This window comes from Lampris incognitus, chromosome 7, assembly GCF_029633865.1.
Source record: "Lampris incognitus isolate fLamInc1 chromosome 7, fLamInc1.hap2, whole genome shotgun sequence".
NCBI classification, from domain to species: domain Eukaryota; kingdom Metazoa; phylum Chordata; class Actinopteri; order Lampriformes; family Lampridae; genus Lampris; species Lampris incognitus.
The window spans coordinates 11,521,040-11,540,190 of NC_079217.1; the positions used below are offsets into that span (position 1 = coordinate 11,521,040).

Genomic DNA, 19,151 nt, shown 5'->3' on the forward strand with positions numbered 1-19,151 from the left:
AACGAGAGTGGGAAAGAAATCATCTCCCAGAGATAAATGTTATCTGATCAGGACTGTACTGGAGGCTGGGGACTCAGATGCTTTACCATAAGGCCTCCACCTCAGGAAACGCTGAATGGAAGAGTAATTTTTATCTGAAGCATTTGATTTTATACAGCTCCATCGTGAAATAATCTCCCTTCTTGTTCGTCCTATATTCTGAGCATGCACACATCTTTTCTCTTTTTTGCTGCAAAAACACTTTCTTACCCTCTGTTTCAAAAGTCGCATGTTGACAAAACCGTACCACTTCTAACAGTTCAGCTAACCAAAGAGTGCTCCTGCCTGCCTCCAACAGGGTACAAAGAAGCCAGTCTCTCAAACAGAAATCTCGTTCAGCAGTGATGCCACATGCCCCAGCTTGATCACTGACCCCAACTCTCCGTCTCAATTAGAGCCTTGAGCCAGAGCCATTCCTCCGGCTTCACCCTACAGATCTAATAGCTCTATCCTGCTTCAGCTTGGCTGCCTATTAGCTTGCTTTTTCTGGACAAGAGGGCACGCAGGGGGCATGCTGCTCAGCAGAAGGAGAGGACTTGTTCTTTCTCCCTGGATGGCTACGAATCCATGTGGATAGCATCAATTCCATGTCACATGCTAGCTCCATGACCTTTCACGCTGGGGCCCAACAATAGGCCGGCCACTTTGCATCAGTGTCGCCTCCGGCGAAATGCAATCATGGCTCTTTGCCACACTGATGTTGCTCAAATTCTTATATTTTCACTCCTCCTTACTGCCCGAGGACTGCAGAACACACATGACTGATGATTGTGGAGAAAGAAACATAACGCCAATGGTCATGAAATTCCTTGAACTCTATTGAAAATTGCTGTTACGAAAGATTTATGTCATATTTTTACATCTCGATTCATCGTTTAGAGAATGGCTTGATGGACGTAATGGCCTTAGCAGTTTTGTAACTAAATAGGAGCATTATTGCCCAATAAGAGAACAATTACGCAGATTTCAGAATATCACGTGAATTAACAGATTTACAGTAACCCTTGAGCATAAGCTCTTATCGTAACAGACACACACAAAAAAACCCATTAGGTCATCAGAGCATCTGGGCATACAGTAAATGGCAGAGCAGATGAGGTTGATAAAGGTTACAAAAGCAAGACCACGTAGCAGATGCCTTTAGCTCTCCTCCCAGTCCTTCACGCTTTGTTTCTGCATTTTATTCAATTATTTTTAGTCTATAGGTTAAAGGACTTAAGTCTACATTAATTAATTTGGGTAGAAAAATGTGTAGCGGTGCACTTTGGCGTGCAGAGATAAATGGAGGGGACATTTCATTTCGGATGGAGGCAAATTATGGCTTTGACCCTCATGTGGTGGTGACCTTCAAAATTAATTGTGCAAGGAAAACAGAGACTTTATTGGCTCTAAATGAAAAATGGAAAGGTTTAACTCGCTTGCAGCTACAAAAAAAGTAAAATCACGATATAATTGCGTCGCAATATACACAAAAAGCCACTTTTCTTTTTCTTAATTATTATTTTCTTTGCCAAGTAAATCGACCTTTTTTTCCTTTTTTTAAAGGACAGGGGGGTAGGCAAATGAGGCACATTTACCGAGAGAAGTAACCAGCAGTAATAACCGAGGCTCTTTCAGCGTGGCTTTGTTAAGAAGGGTAATTTTCTCTCTCTGCCAGGCGGGAGGGAGGGAGGGAGGTAGCGGGGGTGGGGGGGGGTGATGCATTTGGTCCGGCGTGTCCGTCCGCGGCTAATCTCGCAAACTACCCATCAGTTTATTTTATTTTTGTGTGTGTGTGCACAGTTATGACTGTATGATGAAGACCCTTTCGTCGTCATGGTGATGGAAAACCCTCGGAAAACGTTCGTTCTCGCTACCGCCGCTCCCTCTCTCCAGTCACCCTCGCTCGCCCAGCGCTGCTCTCCGGCGCTGCCTGCTGAGTCAACCGTGCGCATGCGCCACTCCCATCGCCGGTTCTTTCGGATCGGGCGGCGATAGCGTCAAACCCAAACCGGTATCTCTTCATATACGAGTGTTGAAAGTAAACGAGAAGTCGATGGTGTTTCGCAAGCCAGCAAATCACTCAGCGCTGATCTCAGCACGGCAGAACCGGAGGCCCGCGGGATGCACCGGAAATCATTCAGGTTACTCACCTCGCCGCCACGCGCCGAGTGCCACGGTCTCCAATGTTAAAACTCCGCTATAAAAACACACGCTCGCGAGTGGGATTAATTAGCCACGGCTGGAAATCATCTCAGCGGCTACAATAAAACATTTCCCACGGCTGAGCCGCTTTCTTAACGGCGTCTTTTTTTATGACTGAAAGTCAATCAGCTGAGCAGCCGTTTACCTTGATTCATTTTACATCGTGAAGATCACAACGGTTAAACACATCTGAAGTCTTTTAATAAGGGCTTTGAGATGATAACAGCCGGATCTCTGTCATTCCATGTCAGGCTTGGTCACATGCATACGAGGGTCCGCCATGGAGGCTGCACATCCACAGACTGACAGGCAAACTATTTTTATTAGGAGGGGTTTTTGTAGCTTGAGTGCTGCATAGTAACAACTGGGTTTTTTTTCTACATTTCCTGTTCAACCGACTTGAGCGCTGCACAAGAGTCTCATAATGGCAGGAAATCTGTCCATGTGCACATGTATTTCCCTTCTCCCGGTAGATGGTAAAAGGATTTGTTGCCAAGCCCGAGCACCGGAGAAGAGGAGATACGCACACTTGCTGTCTTAGGTCAAAAATATGAGCAGAAGAAGGTGAACGTAAAGAACCTATGTATGCTACAGCTATGTATTGTCTATAAATGCTACAAAATCTACACATGCTACTTCTGTTTTAACCTTAACCTGTGACCCCCCCCATGATAGAACAACCCCTACTGAGTAGTGTAAACAAAGTAAAAATGCCATGCAGCTTTATTTTTTCTATACTCTCATGTACAGTAAAAGCCCCTATGACATAGGCTATTTCAGGGAAAATATTTCAATGATCCATCGCTTGATTTTCCCTCTTATTAACACCCTTTGTGTAACAAGTGCCCTCCCATCTGTCTTTTTCTGCCTAATAGAGAGAGGTGTGTTCCAACCTGATAACACCGCCAGCCCTTTCAGAGAGAATCAAAGAGAAATAATTCAAGGGGTTTCTAACCACCCATTGGGTGTGCTGAAGCCGTAGGCAAATCATACTACCTTTAGAAATTCCTATGCACGGCTGCATTAGCGCCATTTTCACAGTATCTCTTTTTCTGACTATAACCTATCTCAGATGCCAAGCAAAGCAAACACTGGTGATAAATGTTTGCTCAGATTATGCAGAGCATTTGATTAGGTGTCAAAGTGGTATACTCCAGCGATGTGTAACAGATGTCTGACCAGCCAATCTGCTTAAATACTTTTTAGAGTGATATCTAGTTACCGCCGTATCCCTGGATACAGCGCATTGACTGGAGGGCAGATTACTTCAAAGCAGTGGCAAAAACTAGAAGACCTAGGCTCCGGTGCTGCATAGTGTGGGGGTGTTTCAATTGTTCACCCACATTGTTTGGTCTGCCTTAATCAATTCCTACCTCCTGGCAGTTCTATTATGCTTATATTGCCGGGCCGCTCTTTGTAGTCCAAAGGGCAGAATGTGCTTTCCAATAGAAAGATGTTGTTCAGGTGCCAAAAAAACTCCAAGCAAGCAGTGATATGTGGTCTGTCACTGCGAGCAAGGGTACAGATGAGTAACATATCATCCAGTAATCCTATTAGGTATGATAACGGCAAACAGGATTACACACATACTTCCACAGGTCTCGTATCCTGAGTGACACAGACATACAGGCAAAAGATGGTGGCTCCCTTGCCAAAGAACCTAAACTCAGATGTCAAAGATTTTTACACTTCTCCACTAATGTACTAACACCATCCATATTCTCCCACCAAAGTGTTTTAGCATTAAGTATGACAGCATGTATAGTGCTCTGCAAATGACATTATTTACATTGGATATAAGACATCTAAATGATCTGTTCAATTGGAAGCCATGCTAGACTGACAGAACAGATCCTAAAGGAGGTGGTCTGGCAAAGTGATACTTACTCATAGAAGGTTGTCCATCCATTTTCGTTGGTCTTTGTTGCCAGAAGCCCTGAACTTCCATGGTAGGTCAGTACAGCTAGATCTTGACCCTGCGTGGCAACAGTTTTGAGGGCGTTGTTGGTACCAATAGTGAACCAAAATGTTTGTCCATCGGGGACCATAAGCCACAGAGGCATGCCTGTTGTGTCCCGTCTAATGGTCACTATATTCTTGTTCTTATCAGTGATGCCACTCAGGTCTCCTTCTCCTGTGTAAGTCAGATTGTAGAGGTGGTCTCCTGTAGTAAGACTCTGTGTGTAAATGTGACTGCCATTGGAGTCAAATAAATAGAGTTCATCATTAATGGGGGAGGAGACTTCATACATGCTGAGGGGATTCAGATAGGGCTTGTTTTTGCGCACGTAGCGGATACGGATGTTGCCCAGATCGGCAATGAAGAGCTCTCCATCTGGAGATACTGCCAGGGAAGAAGGTGCATTCAGCTTAGCATCCTTGGCATAGCCCTCATCTCCAGAATAACAATCACAGTTTGCATCGAACTTGCAATCACAGCCACTAGTTGCCCCTGCAACCAGTGAGATCTCACCATTGGTGGACACCTGTCGTACTCGGTTGATTTTCTTTTCATCTGACTCAGCAATGTACAAGATACCATTGTGGGACACAGCTAGGGCATTGGCTGACTCCAGGGTGGCATGAATAGCCACTTTGCCCATGAGAAAGTGGTCGATACCAGGCACCTGGCAGTGCATGGGTCGGCCAGCTACGATGCGGACCTGATGGTTTTCTGAGATCTGGAGCACCACGTTGTTGTCCAGGACATAAACGGAGTTGTCCATGGGGCTGACTGCCAGGTCTGTGGGCCACTCCAGACGCACCTGAGAGGAAACATATGCAAGGCAGCATCAGCTTTGAATCAACCCAAGAAAAAAAAAAAAAAAAAAAAACAAAAAAAACATGCTCATATCGATTCACACATTTTAACTTTATCAGAGGGAAACAGCCGCTCACAGCAAGAATCACCGAAAACCTGAAAAACACTTACAAAACAGATAGGTGACTGTGGACAAAGGTTTGCTAATTCATTGCTTAGCCTTGAAGCAAAAACATTTGAGGAGATTATTATCGGGGGGGTGGGGGTGGATAGTGGCTGGTGTACCGTTAAAAGGGAAAGCAGAAAAACATGATTTTTGAGATTAAAGATGATAACAAGGGTTGAGAAAAGGACAGAATAAAGAGAGATGAGTCAACTGATCAGATTTACCTGGGGAAAAAAAGCACAGGATCACAAGAGCTCTGGACACTTAAAGCCATGCATGGGCATCTCTCACCCTTTGAGAGAGACTCTCTCCTGCTCTGGGTTATTAATTTTACAATGCAGAAAGACTGCAGGTGGCAGAGTCCTTGAAAAGAAATGAGATCACGCTTATCAAAAGAAAGCCCTGGCTACATCGGCCCCCTAAATTATGACTTATGGTTCTGAAAATAATGCATCGGGCTTTTAATAAACAGTAATAATTGGACTCAACCAATTACTACCTGGTCTGCCCTGCACTTATGATCCCAGGGTAATCTCTTATGAACCAAATATGGATGGTAATATTTCAATAGCAGCCCTGGAGCATCAACAAAGGAAACTGATTAAAACATGGTCCCAAATTATTATTTTTTTAATTCAAAGACATATTCTGGTTCTGGATAATTCATTACTGTACATGGAAGCAGTATTATCAGCACTGGTTTGGATACCACGTCCATGCAAATGCCCAAGAAACAGGTGGAATTCCCTGGTGATTACTGTGGCCCAGTGTCTCCTAGTAATGGAAAGATCAGCAATCTGTTGCTTGGGGAGCAATTCTCTTATCAGGTTGTAGTATGTTAAATATACATTACAGTGACTTCCTGGTCTGACTTTGAACAGAACTTGATATTTAAAAGAAGACTAGGTCAAAACCTAGTATATGGCTGAACAGTGTACGGTCGATGTTCGAAACTGTGGCCAAGTTGTTCGAGGGATAGTCAGTGGTAGCTTCTAGAATGTAAATTCCTGAATATTAAATGTTCATTTGCAATTTTCTGTAGTGGTTCCATTAATATTTGTTGTTAAAGTGTCCTGAAGTAGCCTATCACATGACATGGTTAAGCTACATTTGAGTAAAAAAAGGTTATACATGCAGTTGCAAGAACAATACTTGGGATGTTTGATTTGAGAGATAATATAATTTAATTGTAATCATTACTATTCTAATTATCTGTTAACTCCCCCTCCTCTTTCATCCGTTTCTATCTGTGGATGCCTTTTGTCTTTTCCGAGACTCACTCTGTCAATACAGAGTGAGTCACAGAGAATGGGTTGCGGCTGCTGATAGCACCATGAATTGTGTATCACTTGCAACCACTACCTGCCCCGTCTCAAGGCCCGATTCACAAAAGACATTACAGCGCAAACACGGCCATAAAGTTTTGAAGCACAGTACAATTTGTCCTTGTTTTGCATCTGATGGTAATTATCCATGTCCTTCCCAGGTCTCCATGGTGATGGTGGTCGCTACCTGGACACTGCTTGGCATCCCCCCTCATCACATTTTCTTTTTATATATCTTATAAATCCATACAATGTTGTTGTCCTGTTTTAATGTTATATCCTTCTCTCACTAAGATGTGTGACTAATTTTTTTTTTAACATGGTGATGCTGGTCGTGTGGCTCGGGTCCTGGGCTGTTCCAGTGGCGTCTGGACACTGCTTGGCATCCTCCTCATCATATTCTCCATATATTTGATAATTCCATTATAATTCTGTTATTCTCTTTTAGTTGTTATATTCTGTAAATTGTGTAAACACAACATCCACTGCACGTTGTCCGTCTTGGGAGAGAGATCCCTCCTCTGTTGCTCTCCCTAAGGTTTCTTCCTATTTTTTCTCCCTAAGGTTTCTTCCTATTTTTTCTCCCTGTTAAAAGGTTTTTTTTTAGGGAGTTGTTCCTTATTCGATGTGAGAGTCTTAAGGACAGGATGTGGTGTTGCTGTAAAGCCCCTTGAGGCAAATTTGTGATATTAGGCTACGCAAATAAAATTGACTTGACTTGACTATGTGGCAAAGTATAAGTAGCTTTGCGCCAAGAGCACAGAAGGCAGGTTCAACGTCATCCTTGATGTCATCAAGTATAGCAAGAATTGTTTGACCTGGCAACCCGTATCTGCAAATGATTTCGGTCTCAGTTAAATCAGTAACTTATATGTTCCCTCGAAATATCCACTTACGAACACGCCTGGCATGACGATGCTTTCGCTTGGCAACAATCCCTGCGGCCATGATCACTGGAATACTTTTCACTTTAACTGCATGTGGCTACAAGCGGTGGTGTTTGTGAATTGGACTTTTTTTTGCAATGACGCTTATTTGCATAGAAAGGGGCAAATTTTCTACCAAATCCATGCATATTACCTAATGTAAATACGTGCAAACAGCATGGGAGTACCGACTCACTATTTGCTTAGCGGCGCAGTTAGGGGTGCATTTCACCCTTTGCAGGTGCTTTGATAATTACACAGTTTCTTTTTGTCTTATTTGTGCAGGTTTAGTGGCGTAAAAGCAAATGTGAATTCGCCAGTGAGAGTTTTGTCAGTGATTGTTGTTTAGGGTGCTTTAACTGTGCACTCTCCCCCATGCCTCTCGACAAATTGTGTAACTTCAGTGGCGTCATTGGTCACTTGATCCAGCGGCCTAATCGTGTCAAAAATGACCACGCAGTCAGTCAGCGACATTTGCATTTGTAGGGCTGGTCCGCTGGTCTGGTCAAGCCAAAATGAGAGTTATGAATGTAACTAAGGTTCTATGAATTTTGGATGACCGCCAGAGATGGTATATAATACCTGGATATGTATCACGTGCATGCACAGGAGAGGTCGAGACATAATACTAACAAAGTCACACGTGTGACCTGGGTGATGCAAGCAACCCGATAAAGGGGCCTGGCACCCAGCAGTCGTCTCCTACAGAATCTTCTCGTCAAGATTCTGAGTGATAATGAACTCTGGGGCTCATCCAGAATTCATAGAATCTTAGTTATATTCATAACTCTCGCTCTATTTCGTTCTTCCTGATTCCCAGAGATGATATGTAATATCTGGATGACCCATAACAACAAGGTCATGAGGAATCTGCACTCACTATGCCTCAGCTGCACGCCGAAGGAGCAGAAAAGTCCACTGTTGCCAGAGGATGAGGGATGGCCAGATTAACTCTGCAGAACCGGGACGATACAGGAAGAAGCCCAAGTAACTGCAATAAAGATGTCACTCAGTGGAACACCCTTCAAGGCAGGCCAAGAAGTGGAGACACCCCTGCCTGAATGACATTTCACAGGGGGGACCTGGGGGCCCTCGAGCCTGTATGCTTGTGATATGGTATCGACAACCCAGTTTGAGAGTCTCTGGTTAGACAAGGCACAACCCTTCCTGTGCCCTCCATAACAAACAAATAGCGCATCAGACTTACGGAACCCGGCCGACAGATCTATGTACTACCTCAGAGCCCAAATAGGACAAAATAGGCTGAGATTAGGATGCAGTTCCTCCACCCCTGGCTGCAGGTGAAAACTGCCAAATTGATAGGCTGATTGATGTGAAAAGCTGAAAGCCTCTTAGGTCAGATGAGGGGTTGGGCCTTATGGTAACCCCAGACTCTTCAGAATTCCAACGCAAACAAGTCCCCGGCAACAGACAGGCATGAAGCTCACCAACTCGCTTTGCAGATGCAACAGCGAGGAGGAAAGCAGTCTGACCAGACAGGGACTCAAACAGTGGGGAACGTTAAGTTTCTAGGACAGTGTTACTCTTTACGCGGCTCGCGAGACTTTGTTTTGCGCCTCATATAGATCCACTGATAACAATAAGAACACAGCTATAACTTACTTCTACAGGTTCCGTGTGTGTCCTGTTTTAGCACATTGAGATGAATTATCCAGCAGATGGCAGCATACCGAAGATACGCCAAAGAACGTAGGCTACGTAACAGCGTGGGATCATGGGTAGGCGTATAGCCTATGTGCGTAGCTTTGTATTTGCGAAACATTTTTTTTCATGTTAATAATGCTTATGCATAATTGCATATGTACATGCACACATAAGATGGGTTCCACTCCCAGCCTTACAAACTCACAAACAAGTATTATATATTTTAATAATGCAATGTAATTATTAATTGAGAATAAAAAGAGATGTAAGGATGCAAAGCGTGGTACTATATTTGTTTAAACATACACGAAGATGGTAAATATCTTGAGAGTGATGATAAAAAAAAAACACCCGAGTTATATCCGCAATCTCTGTGGCTCTTTGAGGAATGGTCTTACTCGTAAGTGGCTCTCCTAAGAAAATTAGTGAGTACCACTGTAATCTAGGACGATAGGCAAATCTCATGAAGGCACCCGTACAACATGTGGGGACGCAACTGGAGAGCACCCTTCAGAAAACAGCTCACCATAGGATGTGACCCTACAGTTCGATCGTCCACCAAAACACGTCGAGCCGGAACAGCAGCAACATACACGTTAATGGTAGAGACCGAGAGCCCCTCATCCATCAACATCTGCAAATATTTGAGCGATATAGGTACAGAGAAATGCTCTCGGCACACGTGTTGACCCTTGCACCAACTAGAAAAGCGTTTCTTTTTTTTCTTTTTCTAAATTTATTTCTAGTTTTTCCCCTTATCCCACCCGATTAACCCAATGGCATATGGCCAGAACTCTTGTCGAATAACTCCCCTGGCTCACGTTTCCACAGGAAGGAGATAGTCGTAACACCAACTTCCTTCAAACTCGCGTCTCCCCGCCTGCCGCCCAATGACTGCTGCAATAGGCTCCAGCATCCCCGCGACCCTGAGAGCAGGATAAGCGGTTAAGATAATGGATGGATGTGAGCCAAGGTGAGAAGTATACTGGTCCAGGTCCACACACACCGTTTTAAGTGATGCAGATATGAGGGTTAAGGAAGACGATAATGACACTGCTTTGGCATGGAGCAAGCAACCTTCAAAGGACAATGTTTCAATTTCAACTAAAAAAAAAAATTAAAAAAAAATCAAGCTGATGACTTATGGACTAAAAACAGCATTGGGGAAAATGGTTTCTTCTGATAAATGTAAAGAAAAAGTCAAGGTTGCCACATTAAATTCCACTTCTTACTGCATGAGAAGCAACTCTGCATTCTAAAGGCTTGTTTTCCGATACAAAACCCAAGAGTCATGAAACATAAAATACAATAGTCAATACAGCACAGAGCAGCAGGCTCCTAGAAACAGATTTCTGGAGAATGTCCACCAAGCATAATGTGCCATTGATCTATACCTACCCTGTCAACACACATTCCTCATTTTCTAATTTAGCGGGCAATGTGGCCACACTATTTCAGATAATATTGACATCTAATTCTTGGGAGATGATCATTTAAATCTTGGCTCAGTCTTGGCTTCCCTTCAAAAGCCATCAACTTGCGTATGTTTGGCTGGGCCGGCGAGTTCAGTATCACGCACAGGCGCCACACTCCTTAAAGCTCCCTGCATCCTCCGCACAGCGGAGGAGGTTTATATAATAAGACATATCTCTGGCCACACACACAACAAACAGCAGACTGGCAGCGGATACACGGTGTCTTTCAGCGAGCAGAAAATGCATTTACTTGGGGAATGAAGGGGAGATTTTCAATTTCTTAAAACCTATTTCTTGTCAACACCGGTGGTTAAATATTTCATGAGCCCGAGTGTGGAGTGGCTCGGGGGAGCTGGCTGTAAGGAGGTTTTCACGCCACTCTGACTGATGAGGGGCTATTTCCTGAGCTGCCGTCCCACATGCTGTAACCCAATCACAACCTCCCCCGTGTACAGTGGGGTGGCTGTCAGTGGTGCCTGGCACAGCCGCCACCAGCAGGGCACGGAATTTGCATATCAGCTATTTGCACCAGCAAAACGGCGAGAAACGATTTTTTTTGCCGGCAATTTCATCGTCATTATAATTGTCTATTTTCCATACAATAGCCCGTCACTCTCCCACAACTATCAACATGATGCATGGCGAATCGTCTGTTCTTTCTGAGGGCTTTCTCTGATCTGAACTCATTGTTACTGTCACATGAGCCTTGATCAAGCTTTCTGAGGCCTGTTAACACCCTTGCAGCAACACTGTACAAAAGTGATCCTGCTCCAGCGCAGGATTTTCTTATAAATGAATTTGGTGGTGGGAAGATTTTCCAAACTTCAAACAGAAGCTGGAACAAATTAAATGCCCCGGACTTAATGTCTTGGAACAAAAAGATTTTAAAAGACTGAGCTCAAACTTTGGCTTCTTGCATGAAAAAAAAAAAACTTAAAACAAAAATAAAGAGGGAAAAAATTTACAACTATGTCATAGGGTGATTTCACTTTTAATTTCTGAATCATTCTTTATTTCAATTCTGTTTAGTTTTAGTAATCCATCCATCCATCCATTATCCGAACCGCTTATCCTGCTCTCAGGGTCGTAAGGATGCTGGAGCCTGTCCCAGCGGTCATCGGGTGGCAGGCGGGGAGACACCCTGGACAGGCCGCCAGGCCATCACACAGGGCCGATGTACACACACCCACACACACATTCACACCTAGGGACAATTTAGTACGGCCGATTAGCCTGACCTACATGTCGTTGGACTGTGGGAGGAAACCAGAGCCCCCCGGAGGAAACCCACGCAGACATGGGGAGAACATGCAAACTCCACACAGAGGATGACCCGGGACGACCCCCAAGGTTGGACTACCCCGGGCTCGAACCCAGGACCTTCTTGCTGTGAGGCGACCACGCTAGCCACTGCACCACCGTGCCACCTGGTTTTAGTAATATCAGTTTTAAACTTCTGTAATTTTTAAGAAAACCCCGCCCTGCACCACCCTTCACGTGACGCATCAATACTTGTGACATATTTAACATGAATGGCTTTTATTGGCACCTAACTGAAAGTCCCTGGGAGCTTGTGGCTGTGTCCATAATGGAAGGCATTCTTCTCTTTGTGAAGAGACCAGGTTAAACCCAGTGTAAACCTGGACCGCGACTACATTTTATTAAACGGCTGCTTTTGCGTGACCACCTTTGTAAAACGGCTGGTTCGACATGGCTTCCATAATCTAAAACTGTTCGCGCCGATTCATTGGGAAGAGCAACGGCCAATGGGAAAACGCCAATTCGGCCGTCCGACCAATGGTAGAGCTCCATGGCTCTCTCAGGCGCTCGCTCAGTCAGAAACCGTATGTGTAGGGCGGGGCCTACTATTGCGGTCCAGCCAAACACGTGCCCAGATGGAATAGTTCCTCAGCCACGTAATCCGAAATAGTCCACACACCGCCATCTAGTGGTCACTACAAACAAGTGGCAGCACAGAACGCAAAAGTTTTGCGAGGGAATGCAAAACTGCTCCCTATCCCCCCCCCCCATGTCCCTAATATGGCCTAATATGGTCAATTACCCCACTCTTCCGAGCTGCCCCGGTCGCTGCTCCACCCCCTCTGCCAATCCGGGGAGGGCTGCAGACTACCACATGTCTCCTCTGACACATGTACCAGCCGCTTCTTTTCACCTGACAGTGAGGAGTTTGGCCAGGGGGACGTAGCGCGTGGGAGGATCAATCAATCAATCAATCAAGTTGCATTTTATATCACGCTATTCCCCCCAGTCCCCCCCGAACAGGCGCCCCGACCGACCAGAGGAGGCGCTAGTGCAGCGACCAGGACACATACCCACATCCGGCTTCACACCCGCAGACACGACCAATAGTGTCTGCAGGGACGCCCAACCAAGCCAGAGGTAACACGGGGATTCGAACCGGCGATCCCCGTGTTGGTAGGCAACGGAATAGACCGCTTACGCTACCCGGACGCCTCAATTTTACATCATTTTTGAATACTCTCTCTATGTAGCTTTAAGGCCAACATTTCAGTTTTAGTTTAGTCTTCGTCTTTCACACAAGCTTAGTTTTAGTTTTTATTTTAATTAACAAATTGATTTTTTTCCCCCATTGATTTTGCTCGTTGTAGTTTCAGTTTTTCTTAATGAAAATCCTGACATGATGAAAGTTAAAGATCAAAGCACGTCTGCAACAATGTGCTGCACTAATGACGCGTTTGAGCGGAGGAGAAATGTAAGAATGAACTCATCAGAGAGGAGACGGCCAAGTGTAAAATGATTTCTCCATTAGAAACGAATACAAAAGGTAAAAGGCAGGAGGCGAGTACTGTTACGAGCCTGCTCCAGTGAGACTCCGGCCCTAAGTAAGGGGTTGGGGAGTGTTTGAAGTAGGAAGCTGTGAGCCCTGGATGAATTTTTAATGGACGCTTTTTACTGTCTGAGTGTCTCTGGCAGTGCTTGTGCGATTTGTCATCGTTGTGGGGCTGCAGTCAGTCTACCAATGTGTTCTCTGTTGTTGAGCTGGACTGGCAAGCATCCATAGGGAGTTTAAAGGGGGGGGTGAGGGCCGAGAGAGTGGGCAAGGGGGGTATAGGTCCCTAGGGGCTGGAGGCTTTGCTCCCTCCTCTGAATATATCATTTCACTCACGGAAAGCTGCTCTCTACTGGCATCCAACCCCCCCCCCCCCCGGACCTGTTCACTACTTGTACTGGATCACATGGACAGGGCACAAACAAACTAGTGCATACCCATAGCAGTGTCTTGCGGTGCCCTGGGTGATGGCAAAATCTCATTTCAGAGGCCTCTGATTAAACTGTAATTTCATGTCATCAGTTTACCTAAAAACAGCAACCAGAAAATATGAGTAAACATAAAAAAATATATATAAATATGTATATTTTTCGCTATATTGTTTAGATTATTTCAACAAAGATACGAAATAACAACAAAACAACAACAAAGTTAGGAAAGATGGCCGCGCTCTTACTATGCAGTATATCGCTTTAGTTTGAGCTTTCTGAGACCGAAATCTGAAAATACAGTGATGTACTGCGCCGTGTGTGGAAATCTCTTCCATCAGTCTGGACTCATTGAGGCTTCCAGCACCTTCGCAGAGGTATAGCCGGGTGGAGCAGCTGTCATTCTGCATTATCAACGAAGATATATTTTAAATCTAATACAGTATGTGCACCCCTCTAACACACACACACACACACACACACACACACACACTTATAGTTGTAAAGATCAGATGCGTTATATGCAATTATTACTTTGAAGAACGGGCAGACATTTTGAAGAAATAGCCATGCAATAGTTGCGATGCAGATGAAATGCGGCAGAAAGTCAGTTTTGACATCTCTATGGGAGAGTCACTAAGCCAGAGGGTGAGGTGACCTCAGTGCAGTGTCCTTGCCTGGGGGACGAATTCCGTCTGGTGCAGCAGTCTGGCGCATGTGTTAACGTGCATGGACGGGCATATGTGTGTGTCTGCGTGTGTGTGTGTGCTTGCACGTGTGTCTGCCTGCGCATGTGTGCGCATCAGTGAACATGTGTGTGTATTCCAAATGGGGGATGGTTAGCGAGGTTATGGGTCATCCCTCTCATCTCCCTTCAGCTATAGGCTAATGGCGTTCCACATATGGGCTGAGAGCGACCACCAGGGACACGGCGTATTGGCACTGGACGGCTCAGCTCCAAGCTAGCCCTTCGTCAATTCCAATCTCCAAGTTATGCCCCAGCCTTGACCCAGCCCTGTTTATTGCACATTCTCTGATTCTTTTACCTCACTCATTGACCGCAAGATCGTTCAAATTTTGTGATCGAACAGACTGGCGGAGCTGAATTTGTTGCCGCGTGCCTGAATCCTTCCCTGCTTTCTGCAGCATCTGGAAAAATGATGTCCCTTTCTGCAATGCCATCAGAAAGGCATTTTTTTTATTTTTTATAATGGACTGCATTTATACAGCGCTTTTCTGGTCTACCAACCACTCAAAGCGCTTTACGCTTTTGGTTCGATAAGATGGCTGTGTGAATTCGCGTTTGCGGCGGCCTCACCCAGTACCGTCCATGCAGTGTCTTTGTCCACGTCTAAGTTCTGTCTTCGTTTGATGGCTGGGAGAGCTGGTGCTGGATCGGCTGGTAGCACGGGGCAGACTAAGCTAACTGCTAGCCCATGCAGACCGGCAGTTCCGATAACACCAAGGGCGGTCTGGCGACGGCCTCACCTGGCGCTGACTGTGGTGTTTTGATGTCGTCGTGTGGCGTGCGGGGAGGTGAGTCGAGGTGTCTGGCTGGATTGGCTGGGAGAACTTAGTCTGCTTCGTCCGGTGGGCCCGGGGACCACGGCCCCTGCCTGGAGCTGCGCCCGAGGAGGAAACACTGAGGGCGGTCTGACAGGACACGGAAGCGTGGCGGGCTAGGCTAACTGCTAACCAATGCAGACCGGCGGTTCCGACAGTCATCCTGGCTGGCGTTCGTTCCCTTTGACAGGGATTTTTTTTGTTCAGTTTGGATATATGTGTTAGTTTGGGTATGTGTGTTCTTGTAGTTTTTGGATGTGTTTTTGTCTTTGTGTTGTACTGCTGTGGGCCGGGGGAAAGGGCATTCCATTTCATTTCATCTACGCAAGTGCATGAAGTGAAACGGCAAATAAAGTGCTCCTGATTTACAATGTACGCCTCAAATTCATCCATCCACACACTGACGGCAGAGCTGCCATGCACAGCGCCAACCTGCTCATCAGGAGCAGTTAGGGTGTCCAGTGTCTTGCTCAAAGACACTCCGGCACGCTCTCTGGAGGAGCCGGGGATCGAACCGGCAACCTTCCCATTACCAGACGACCAGCTCTACCTCCTGATCCATGGCGACCCCATGCTGCATTAAGTAGGCGAGCACATGCAAACATAGTCCAACAGCGTTCGGCAGAAAAAATAATCAATCCAGTCTGCATTTTCTCAACTAGCTCCTTATGCCTCCTTTCAGAAATCCCCTGCTGGTCAAGTGACTTGTAGAATTCCCTTACATTACTAACAAGTAAATATGAATAAAAAATAAACTGTGTATCCCTTCAGGCGGACCTTGAACGTCCAGCTATCAAACCAAATATGCTGATAGGCAGGTACACAAGGATGCCAGAGACCAGGGTCGACCAGGGAACATCTCCCATCGCCGTGGAGACAGGAAAATGACCAGCGAGTATGACAGAATCAGGGTAGAGCGGTCGTACCTGAGAGATGTCCATCACCGCGTCACAGCTAAGGGGTCGGGCAGAGGTGAGGTCATTGAAGCCCAGGAGGGTAGAGATGATGCCGTTTTGGTCAATCCTGCGAATCATGGTCCCATCCACAAAGAAGATCACGCCGTACTTATCCACAGTAATGCCTGCACGCACAAAGACAAGTCATCGGACAGAGGATTAACACATAAACCATTCTGTTTATCTGTGACTTGACACGAGGAGCACTAAATGACAATTAAGGGATAATCATCCTGATAGAAAATAATGCAGGAATTGAGTTTCTTCCATCAATAATGGAAGACAATAGAAACATCAGAACAGATTAAAACAAGGTCCTGGTTGGATAGCGATTTGCGATTTCATCCTAAATAGATAAAAGTATTCATTATAAATCATGCCTTTTCCTCTCCGCCTCTCATAGGCTTACAGATATAAAGGGATGGCTATCAAATCTCAAATGCTAGCTGCACTTCTGCATTTTGCACTTCTTTATGATATCACACAAATATTATATTTTGTTGGAGTGAAATGGTCCATTTCCACCACACACCACAACTTAACACAGAGTGCATTTCAGCGTGACCTGGCTGTTATTTCTGCTCATGTGAGTCATAATATCATCCCGGCGGAGGACAAAAAGTACTCGTGTGATCGATCTAATGACTAATGTGTTGCTCAAATATGGAAGCGCCAGAAAAGAAAAAAATAGACCTCTGGATATTGAGAATGTGCTTAAAACAAAACAAACAGAACAAAACATCTCTGTTTGAAGATGACCAAGCTATTAAAATAGCTGTTGGAGCTCCGAGGCATGATTATGATAACATCTAGCATGATTATTCTCTTCTGCCACCCAACTATACAGCCCACAAGCACCGGGCCGCACGAGGGCGAAGAGGCGAGCATGGCAAGAACAGCACATTCCTTACACATTGTCTGAGTTACCCAAATGCTGGTATTCTACGACCTTCTTTCAGAAAAGAAAATATTTGGCACCCGAGTAGCGTGGTGGTCTATTCCGTCGCCTACCAACACGGGGTTCTTTGGTTCGAATCCCCGCAGACACGATTGGCCATGTCTGTGGGTGGGAAGCCAGATGTGGGTATGTGTCCCGGTCAATGCACTAGCGCCTCTTTTGGTCGGTCGGGGCACCTGTTTGGGGCGGGGGGGACTGGGGGAATGGCATGATCCTCCCATGCGCTACATCCCCCCCCCCGGTGAAACTCCCCACTGTCAGGTGAAAAGAGGCGGCTGGCGACTCCAAATGTATCGGAGGAGGCATGTGGTAGTCTGCAGCCCTCCCAGGATCGGCAGAGGGGGTGGAGCAGCGACCGGGACGGCTCGGAGAGAGAGGTAATTGGCCAGATGCAATTGGGGAGAACCCCCCCCCCCAAAAAAAGAAAAATATGTTGCACTATTTCAAACGTCAAATGCATGTAATCCACAATGTATGATGCTGAAGAGTGGACAAAAATGACTCCGTATCAAAAATACCATTTATACGGTCAGTCGAATGCATGGTTTATAACTGATGGACTGACGAGATGATTGATGGAGCCAATACCAGTTATAACAGTATCAATAATGTACCTCTGGGATTAGTGAGCGTAGCCTCTACGGCCTTCCCTCCATCCCCACAGCGAGTGTCATCGTACGGCAGACACTGGTCACCGGTGCCTGCCACCAGCTCCAGGTTCTTGGCCATATCCTTCACGGTGCTCAGGGATTTCACCTTGAACACCCTCCTGCTGCTGGTGTCTGACAGGTAGACCGCACCAGTCACCGGACTGGTGGCCAGATAGTACTTGTGCGCCGGGCTGTTGCTGAAGGAAAGAAAGAGACGGGGGGAGAGGCACGAGTCAATAAAGCTGGAAAGGCTAAGCTGCCTTCAATAAAAAACATTGTCTAATACAATTAAAATGGATTCTGAAGCCAATTAGAGTCAATTGGGCACAATTACAGTTCAAACCAAGGACACGGGGAAAAAAACAATCGACTGAGATTAAACATGACATAATGGTGACGGATTAGTTAGAAATCCCTCCTGTTAAAAGAATATTCTTCTCCTCTCAATTTATTTCGTTTTTTAATTTACAAGACAGTCAACATGTGAGGAGAACCAGAGTAGAGGATACATAGCAGACAAACACAGCTTCCTCTATTTCAGTAAACCACCTCGTTTTGGACCACCTGCATTCCGATATCTATCTGCATGGACCCCCACGCCTCTCGTGGAAAGCACCGCCAGTTACTGTTTACTGTTCATCGTCCCAGAAAAAAAGCCGATGGCCGAGTATTTTTCTATTTCCCGCCCTTCGAAGATCTTAACTGGCTTGTGTCTTCATGAGCACAGGTGACATTATTGATAGCTGGCGTGGCGTCTGTGTGTGACATCATTTATTCGGCAATCACATCGCCTAATGCATATCTGTAAATTAACTGCTACCGTCAAAGTGAATGAGTGGCAGTCGAAATTCTGTGCAGGCGTCGTGATGGCCAAAAGGCTATTGTAATTCTTTTTTTTCTAATTTGTGTGTGAAAATGTATGATTTAAAAACATTTTTTTTATGTTTTTACTTTCTCCATTTATCGTGTCCGATTTCCTGTTCTTCTGGGTCTCACCTATTATATACTGTATAAAAAGGATGGACGTAGCAGCTGTGATATCACCCACTGGTCTGACGGGGTATTTTGAAGCCCAGTTTGGCTTTATGCTTGCCACCATCTTGTCGGTTCTTTGAGCCAGAAAATCCAAATTTGGGCAACGTGGTGGACCACGGGCAGAGCTGGGTGGCACGACAGTTTGAGAGACCTGTCAAATAAGGTAAACATAGGGCCGTCTGGGTAGCGTGGCGGTCTTTTCCTTTGC

At 45.5% G+C, this 19,151-nt stretch overlaps 1 protein-coding gene across 1 annotated transcript in view; it reads right to left on the minus strand.

Annotated features, from left to right (window-relative positions):
* Positions 1-19,151, minus strand: part of tenm4 (teneurin transmembrane protein 4) — a 196,874-nt gene that overhangs the window by 33,593 nt on the left and 144,130 nt on the right. Inside the window, exons 20-22 of the mRNA XM_056283755.1 lie at positions 17,873-18,105; positions 16,271-16,425; positions 4,111-4,988 (exon numbers count right to left, since the gene is read on the minus strand). Coding sequence (XP_056139730.1) covers positions 4,111-4,988; positions 16,271-16,425; positions 17,873-18,105 — 1,266 coding nt within the window. The remainder of the gene's footprint in view (positions 1-4,110; positions 4,989-16,270; positions 16,426-17,872; positions 18,106-19,151) is intronic.